This window comes from Procambarus clarkii, chromosome 45 (assembly GCF_040958095.1).
Source record: "Procambarus clarkii isolate CNS0578487 chromosome 45, FALCON_Pclarkii_2.0, whole genome shotgun sequence".
NCBI classification, from domain to species: Eukaryota; Metazoa; Arthropoda; class Malacostraca; order Decapoda; family Cambaridae; genus Procambarus; species Procambarus clarkii.
This window is the reverse complement of record NC_091194.1, coordinates 8,928,257-8,937,469: the sequence shown is the minus strand read 5'-3', so window position 1 is coordinate 8,937,469 and position 9,213 is coordinate 8,928,257. Positions and strand designations below refer to the sequence as shown.

At 36.1% G+C, this 9,213-nt stretch overlaps 1 protein-coding gene across 1 annotated transcript; it reads left to right on the top strand.

The window, feature by feature from the left end:
• The first annotated feature begins 302 nt into the window (after positions 1–302).
• Positions 303–7,607, top strand: LOC123770057 (uncharacterized). Its single transcript, XM_045761713.2, has 5 exons — positions 303–411; positions 1,816–2,061; positions 2,904–3,534; positions 6,832–6,992; positions 7,218–7,607. The coding sequence occupies exons 2-5, from the start codon at positions 1,870–1,872 to the stop codon at positions 7,368–7,370; spliced, it is 1,137 nt and encodes a 378-aa protein (XP_045617669.1). The 5' UTR covers positions 303–411; positions 1,816–1,869; the 3' UTR covers positions 7,371–7,607.
• Positions 7,608–9,213: the final 1,606 nt, after the last annotated feature.

Genomic DNA, 9,213 nt, shown 5'->3' with positions numbered 1-9,213 from the left:
AGGTTAATTATAATTCTTATAGAATACATTCCTTCTCCTATAGAGGAGAAAAGTGAGCAGAGGGGATATGTTCACAACATTCAAAATGATCAAAGGAATGAATAAGGACTATTTAACATTTAATTAAAGTAACATCATATACGATGCAGATTTCCCTGTTAATTAAAAATTAAATACAAATAAGCCAAACATCAGATTTATTAGAAAATAGATATAGGCAGATTTTCTTTCAAGAAATTTATAGTTACAGTATAAATTATGAGCTTATTTTTGTGTACTAGAGGAATTTGAATGTTAATAAAGTTAGAAAAACGAAGTAAGGTGAAAAATGGTCTGCTGGCATCCATATTGATGACGTCACTCAGTAAATAAACAGACGCCGTCAGCTGGGTGGCCGCTCCGGGGATTTCTGTAAAGTTTATTAATATTATTATTATTATTATTATTATTCTCTGTCAGATGATGCCAATATTGATTTGTGTATGAGTGTATTGATTTGAAGTATGAGGCTTCACAAACCGTCAAGTAATAGATGTGAATTGGAGTACTTTGTTAAATTTAATATACAGTATTGGAAGAAAGCAGCCACTCTTCTATTTCTCATCCTACAGTACATGTCAAACTATTTGCAGTTATTGTGAGCATTAATTGCTAAGATTGTAGTCACTAAAAACTGTCGTGTTTATACTGTTGCAAATATTGCAGTCTTCAAATGTTTTAGAATTGTCAATCATTTTCTAAAACTCACTATTCAAAAATTTGATCTTTTCTGATTTAAGTTTTACTCCATTAAGCCTAAGTTCTGTATTAATCTTCCTATATTTTTTACATTACGTCTGAAACATTCTGAGTATTAGTGGCTTTCCCTACTGTACTGTACTTATCTTACCTATGTACTAAATCAGAAATATTACGTGTATTTTCTCATTGATACATCACGCTAATAATTTCTTTGTGCATTACCTATGTATCCACTGTTTTGTATCATGTATATCGACTTCTGTAAATAAAATATTATTATTATTATTATTATTATAAAGTTTCATGAAGGGACATTTACTCAGGATGAGTGATGTCGCCCAATAAACCAGCACTTTGAGGCAAAAATTTTAAATGGGTAGTAGTATTTATAGTATTTTCATTTGTAACAATCCCCTGGTACTATTAATATACAATCATTACTATTATTTTTAAATGCTTTGTTTATAACTGACTGTACTTTCATTAAATTTCGACTCGCTGCAAGTTAAAATTTAGAGGGCTATAGGTTGATTTGGTTACTGTTAATTGTTAAGATTTGCTTCAAATATTGTCTTAGTGGTTTTACAAAAATGCAACAAAGTTATTATTAAATTAAAGTCAATGTACTTGTATGGATTTATTGTATGTACCATATTTGTATGTATGTACCAAATTTTTACCAAACTGCATGTATAATTTTCTTAGAAAAAAATACTATATGACAAAATTATCACTCAATTCCTAGGAACTATCAGCAAAGAACTGTAGTCAGTTCAATGCAATGCTAGTTTTGTGCATACCAACGTAATGCAAATTCAATTTAGAATTAACACGTTATGTGTTATACAGTACCAGGAAATAATCTAAATAAACACTCGGTAAACTAACTTTACCCCTATTACAACAAAATACAAGTCCACTATGGGCTCACCATACCCCCATGCTACTTGGAACTTTTTGTTCCGAGTGGCTTAATCTAAAACAACGTATTATAACAGCTGTTGTTATTATTATTAAATTCCATTAATATAAGCATTATACCAATATCTTTTTTTTATATAAATGGTTTACCAGGAGTTGGCTGTATACTGTATCTGAGCGTGCAGGTTTGTCCAGGCTCTCTCCCCTATGGCATCCCTTCCAGCACCTCGTAAGAAGCTCCATGTACGCGAAGAATTTGCTAGCCCATTGCCTGTTCCAGTGGGATCGCCTGCTGGTGTGGCAGTCAATTCTTCTACATGGCATTACTACACAGCGTGCTATGAGGATGGCATTGTTACTGTCCCTGATCCAGAGCATGCTGCCTCTCTCTGGCACAATGTATGTATGTTAGAAAATTAACATTATTTCTACTTGTACTGTAAATAAATTTGCATGTTGGGAGTGCAGACTAATTTTCAATTATCATGGTACAGAAATGTAATCCAAAAAGTGTGCAAAACACAAGAAATATCCAAGATGTTATGATCAGTGTTGCTTTACACTCTGTGTTCTGGGATAATGCCTGCTGAAAATACCTTGGACCTCATTCTTCAGTTAGTTAAAAGCAAACTATGTCCGGCACTTTTTAAATATTTTAAAAGCTTGTTGTGTTGATTTAGGGGCGACGACTATCGTGGGATCAAAAGCATACTTTGCATTGTGAGACTTATACTTTATATTAATCTTTGCAAATTGAGGGTACAGTACAGTACCAGTATTATCATTATAAACCTAAACAACTTGTTAATTACTTTGACTGTACAGTACTTCATAAAGCTATGCATGTTAGTGGCTTTGCAGGAATATACCACTCAATCAGCAGTGTATGTGCTTTCATGACCCAATGTCCCTTATTGTAAATAAATAAATAACTAGTTTTCAAACTTGTTATATGGTTATCACTACTTAAATTTTGCATTTATCACTTTTTATAGTAAACTAAAGAAAACACAAATAGGCAAGCTACCTATTTCATATATAAACTAAGGCAATTTTATCCACTAGTTTCATAATTTTTTTGTTATAGAATTACTGGAAATTCATCTCCTACTAATGGGGTGCTGTTAATAAGAAGTTATTATACCCCCACCTCATTATTAATATTATATAATTTGCTATATAATTTGTGTTATAAATATAGTTTTTGTTGCCTGTACAGTATGTGATTATTTTTTTTTCAGGGATACTTTGGGCATGGCAGATATGTTTATAGCGATGATGACAATACATTCCTACCAAAAAAACGATGGAAGCTAATTGAGGCAGATGGTTTAAGGGGTGAATCATGGTTTAAGGGGCAGCACAGAGCCAATAGCAATGCCAATAAGATAGTTTCTGAAGAGGTGGAAGTAGAGTCACTGTCATGCAGTGATCAGAAAAACTCGTCTCAAAGTGAAGCCCCTGAAATCATAAGTTCTGATAGTAGTGACAGTGTAATTGAAATTGTAGATCCAGAGATTAAGAAATGCTCTAGGACAGTTTTGACTCTTAACACTGAACGAGAAAGAACATTTAATGACTCGGATCCCATGGCTCCTGATGGATATCTCCAGCTGTTACCAGAAGAAGCTCTGTTTCTCGCTTATGCTCTCGGCTGTCTAATTGTTTCCAAAAAGGAGACAGGGATGAAAAATAAGAATGGCAAGCGAAGTTCATCTCCACATACTTATGTTTCTGAGATGACAATTGATAGTTTATGGAGTACTTTCACGGATGATGATCCCAAGTTTCCAATAAAATATGCTGTATATCATCACTACAGGACTAAAGGATGGGTGGTGAAGTCTGGTCTCAAGTTTGGTGCCGACTGGGGTGAGTGATGACAACCTTGTTTTTATAACACTGCTGCAACACATCCTTGTTTTGTAAATACTCTAACTCATCTCTGTTTTTAAAAGATAGACATAATTTATCCTTGTTTTGAAAATTGTTACTTCTTGTTTTGAACCACTGCTGTAACTTGTCTTTAATGCTTGTTTTACAACACTGCTGAAAACATCAAATTTTTTTGTAATGGCTACAACACAGATTTGTTTTTCAACAATTATATAAACCATTTATATTTTTAACATTGGTATCAATCATTATTTGTTTAACATTGTCAAAACTAGTTTTGCAATTGCTGTAACTCATATATATTTTATAACGGCTGTCATGGGTAAGTGCCAAACTAAATTTTTGTTAGATTTGTTAAGTTTGTCCATGCATGCCTTAAATTTAAAATGCTGTGTTATTCTCTTGATGAGGCACCACGGTGATGAAGTTAATGGAACTACTGAGAGAGCTAGCCCAAAAATAAAGCTGAATAATAAAATGTCCCTCTTAGTAATTCCTAGGTAGCTTCCTGTTTCTGCATTGTGTTTCCCATCTTCCCCATGTCAACAAGGTTTGCTTGGGTTTGAGAGTAGTGTGGCTGCCTTGTCCTTGTCCCAAGTGGCTTCTGTCTGGTCACAGTCAGGAAAATTGAAACATAGGCTGCTGCCTGTGACCACTGTAGTACGGTATTGTACAGATAACTGGCTAGCTATCTACTGGACTTCTGTCTTGTGTTAGGGGCTTACACTTATTACATTTCATTAGGATGTTTGTTAATCATCTTGAGTGTCCCCTGTCTATTCAGATGCTTTGGCTTTGTTTTCAGAATTACCTTTCCTTGTACTGTTAGTGAAGATGTTAACAGGTAAGTTTAACTTCTTTTCTGAGGGTTTTGGATTCCGCTTCTGTTGTCAGCTGTTCTGGATAGTGCTTTGGGACTTGATTGTTGAAGAAACGCCATTTGAGTGGGAGATAAATTAGCTAGCTTTGTGTGTGGTGATCATTTCTGGCTCATGCATGGGTTGGAACTTGTGCAATTATCAAGGTTTGTGCTAGAGAGTTGTGTCAAGTAGGCATTTACATTATTTCTTTCTGTGGCTACTGACACTCTCACTCGTTTTCAGGTGAAGGGTTCCCATGTATGTCAGACATGCACACGTATGCGCCGGCGAGTTATGCCTGAAATCTTGGTCTGTCCTTACCATCCATTTTTTGTATTTCAGGCAAGTTAGGCCTCAATGGATTCCTCATCCAGTTCAGAGTCAGATTGCTTTTACAACTTTCCAGGAGCTTTTTTTTTTATACTGTACTCTGATTGTTATTCCTATTACCTCCATCATTATAGGAAAAATGCATCATTATTCACCCATGGATGTGTAACACAATACTGTACTTACTATTAAAATACCTGTACTTTAGTTTTATTGGTATTGTCTTATATCCTAGTTTGTGATTTTAATATTTTATTATACAGTACTGTATTGTATATTCAGTGCCAATGACCTCACCATGACAATGACAAATGATATCTTTCTTAATTCTTCTGGGCTCTCCCCCATTCTCCTGTACTGTACTGTACTTATCATTGACCATGGGGAAGTGAGGTCTAGCTCTTGATGTCCCGCCTACTAGCCTCATTTTACCTGTTGCATTATAACTTAACAATTCCGACGATCAAAATCTTGGTCGAATGTGTCCTTATAGTTGTGGATGGAGGTGACTTCCACAACTACTTCTCTTAGTGCATTTCACTTGTTGCCCAGCTTTACAGGGTATGAGTATTTCTTTACATTTCTTTTGGCTTATTTATTTTTTTGGCTTTAACTTTCTTCTTGTCCTGCTTTCTCTAAACTTAGAGGCTATCCTTGTCCATCCTATCTATTCACCTTTAATATCTTGTATGTTGTGAACATGCAACTCCTGTTTTGTCGGTCCTCCAGGGTTGAAGTCTATTTCCTTCAACCTATCCTCATAGCTTAACCATCTTAACTTTAATCTGCAATTTTTCCAGTTTCCACCAGAGAAAACATAGCACGTTTTGGGTTTGGGAACCCTGGGTAGGCGTGGGTACTGCAGCCATAGTAGGTAGGTTTGGTCAAGTTAGCAAACAAGCAGCTTTGAAATTTCACTTGGCAGTCACTTCCGACACCAAATGAGGATTTGGTAGGCCTCTGTCTTAATCCCTAATTAAATGACTTTGCTAATTTAAATCCTACATCATGGTATACATAAGAAAAAAGTTTACAAGACTAATGTAAACTGCACTTGGAATCTTGAGTACAGGAGGGTAATTGCACATAGCAATTGGAGCAGTGTAATGGTTAACACCCTCGCTTCTCATATTCGGGTCGTCAACACTACTTGTATCGGAGCCTATGTCACTGAAGTCCGAGAAAGATTTATCGCAAGTACTATCACTGAATAAACTTGCGTCCGAAGACACACAAGGTGGTGGCGACTCTAGCGGTGTTGACCCATGGCGGCGAGGCGCGTGTACTGTACACACGACATCATCCACCTCGGTCTCTCCTTCACTTGTATCGGACCTCTGTGTAAGGTTTTTCTCTGGATCATACTGTAGTCTTAAGTTATCATCCATAGCACCATCATACAAAATGTTGTGAATTTCCTCCTCGGAGAGTCGTTTTCCATGACTGTGGGTGACTGTGGAGCGGGAGCTCGTAGACGATGCGTCAGACATGGTTGCTTCTTTGAAACCGAGGCTCCCCACAGCAGTGGGGCATGCTGGGATTTTTTTCAAGATGGCGGACGATTACTAGGCCCCCCCCCCCCCAGGCATCCATTTTGTACCTGCGTCACCGCTTGAATGTTTGAATGTCACCGCTCACCAGGTTTGAATGGAACGCTAAAAATATAAGATCCTGGAGGCGCGTTACGCACCCCGTCGAGCGCCTGCAGGCGCGTTGTGCAGCTCAATGGGTAATAGATCTGTATGCCTCTGATACCTGCTCCTTGCTGAACTACGATTTTCGCCAGTGCTTTTCATGTTGACTGAAAGCCACAATTTTAATGTACAGTATATGTATTTTGTCTGATACTGAATTTAACATTTTGTAAACACACTACAGTACTGTATTCACAAACTCTAACACTTTAGAAGTTCTGTATTTAAATTTTGTATTACAATTACAATTTGTATTACAATGGCTTGAAGGTAAATGCCATTTTATTAGATGCTTCTAGCACTTAAGATTTTAGAGCTTGTCATTATAAGGTCCAAAGTAATCTTTAAGAGTAGTTCAGCATTCTTGATTACAAATAATATATTTGCAGTTCTGTACCCAGTGGGCCCTCCATTCTACCATTCTCAGTACACCATCATGATCCAGTGTGTATGGGCAGACACTCTTGACAAGGACGAGACTTTGTCATGGCGGGAACTGTCATGGATAAATATTTCTGCAACCGAGCGCATGAATAACCAGGTTAATAAGGTAAGCTGTCATAGCTGTTTTGGAGCCATGTTAAACACCACAGTATCTGACATCCTTTGAGTTGCCATAGCCCTGACCTCCCTTGTGTCACAGTGTCCTTGACCTTCCTTGGGCAAGTCATTCAGATGGATTCTCTGAGCTAAAAATACTTAGAAATCTAAGTATTTTCTTTGTTTATTTTAACTATTTTCTCTGGTTCAAATTCATAAACTTCTTATTTTGCAGACCCCGTTAATATCTATGGTTCTTCGACCAAGAAGTCTAAGTGGTGAGAAAATGAAAAGGATCGAATGTCTGAAGGAGCTTGTTATCAAAGAAGTATTGCTGTCAAGATGGAATCCCAATGATAATGAACTACAAGCTAATAAGTCAAGATAGTAGAATCTTGACTTATTAGCTTTTATATTTTGACGACTTGGCTCAAACAACTGTCACTTGCAATTTTATTTCTTTTCTTGGCTCATACATTTTCATATTGACATTTTTTCCATAAAATGGAAACAGTATTCATGTTTTAGCCTTATAGATGCTAATATTTTTTATTGCATTGACCTTTAATTATTATTATATACAATGTAACATTTTTATCTCTGAATAAAATAATACAATTTAAAACGTGTATTCTTACTACTGTATCTAAATAACTTATGCACACTTGGCCACTGTTGAGTGCTCAAAATATGAGGTTTCTTTAGTAAAGGGCCCATAGCTTATAAACCCTGGTCAGTCTTGTCAAAAGACTGACCAATCTTAATCTAATAATCATTAGATTGTAGTAGCCTAATGTAAGATTATTTTTTGCACTGACAGTAACTGTAACCAAAATAACCTAGACCTGACAAGAATACTGCTTTTGTACATTTACATTGAGTATGTGTCCAACCAATCCCATAGTTCACGAGTTCATAAATGGCTTTCCACACCATTAACAATTCAATATCTAATGTATTTTGATGGTTTAATTTTCTAGGCATGAAGGAAATTGCTCTTTCATGGCATTGTTTAAAGACCTATGCCATTTAGATTAATTGTCTTTTGGGGTTTTTATTAATAGGTACCAGTACTGTAGTTTGGTTCAAGTGTATTTACATTAACCCTTGCATTGTGCAAGGGTTACAGAGGCATTATCTATATGTGCACAGAAATATGGTACAGTATTTAAAACAAGGTTTTGTCTTCTAATATTGTTAAAAACGATGCCATGAACAGAGTAAGTGCTAAAAAAAAGATATCTTTTTTTTTTTTTTAAGATGTCAGATGTTTACTGGAAACCTTAATTACCAGTCATTAACACCATGTATCAAAAGGAGTTTTAAATGTTGTAAAGTACCTAAAACATCTTGATGTTATGCACACCACCAGTCGAACATCATACGATGTTATGCACAGGGCAAGGGTTATAAACTGAGTGAAATACTTCATGTACTGAAGCTTTGCACATAATCACATTGGCATAAGTATAAATATTACTTGCTTTGCTGTCATTATTGAACATATTGCTGGTGAACACAGTTTTAACACTATTGTGCACCGCAGACTTTGACATCATGGGGCTAAATGTTTATGAAACAAATGAAGTCAATCTTGACTAATTCTGCAGTCACTGAGAACAGAAATAATGTTTAAAAAATGTATTAGCTCTAGTCTTAAAGCTGTTGCTGTATAATGGGAGTGGTTTGATAACACTCCCATTATAATGGGAATTGGGATAACCCAATTCCATTTGGTTATTGTGAGACAAGTAAAGGTTTAGATCCATAACTAAGTTGTCCTAAATGAAGATGAAAGAAATTGCATTAGTGAGGAGAGCTGGTAAAGAGAAATTAGCAGGAAATCAAGAATCAACAATTGGAGCAGTGATGAAAAAATACATCTCGCTTCACCACTTTAGTGCTAAAATTAGCAGCCTGAACAAAGGAAGGAGACACCTTCCTCCACTTCAGTGGACCCATTGCAAGAGTTGGCCACTTCAGAAGTGGAGGGGGTGTTAAATCTCCCTCTCCCCCAATAACCTTACTTCAGACAACCCCACTCATTTTTCCCACTCCTGTACTTACATCTCTTTCATGCCTTCAAAACTTTATGGTGTTACTTGGAAGTTGAACGTACACTATAATATTCTTATATTTTTCTTGTGTCTAACATGATAATATAAGAAAATTGGTGCAGTGAATGGTGATCATAGTAACAGCAATATTGGCCACAAAAAGTGGTACTGTAG

What these genes read in the sequence shown, in the direction of transcription:
- LOC123770057 (XM_045761713.2), top strand. Translation starts at nt 1,870, where the DNA reads ATGGCATCCCTTCCAGCACCTCGTAAGAAGCTCCATGTACGCGAAGAA. An exon ending in CTGCCTCTCTCTGGCACAAT is followed by an intron (nt 2,062 to 2,903) that starts GTATGTATGTTA and finishes TTTTTTTTTCAG; the next exon opens with GGATACTTTGGGCATGGCAG. An exon ending in CAAGTTTGGTGCCGACTGGG is followed by an intron (nt 3,535 to 6,831) that starts GTGAGTGATGAC and finishes ATATATTTGCAG; the next exon opens with TTCTGTACCCAGTGGGCCCT.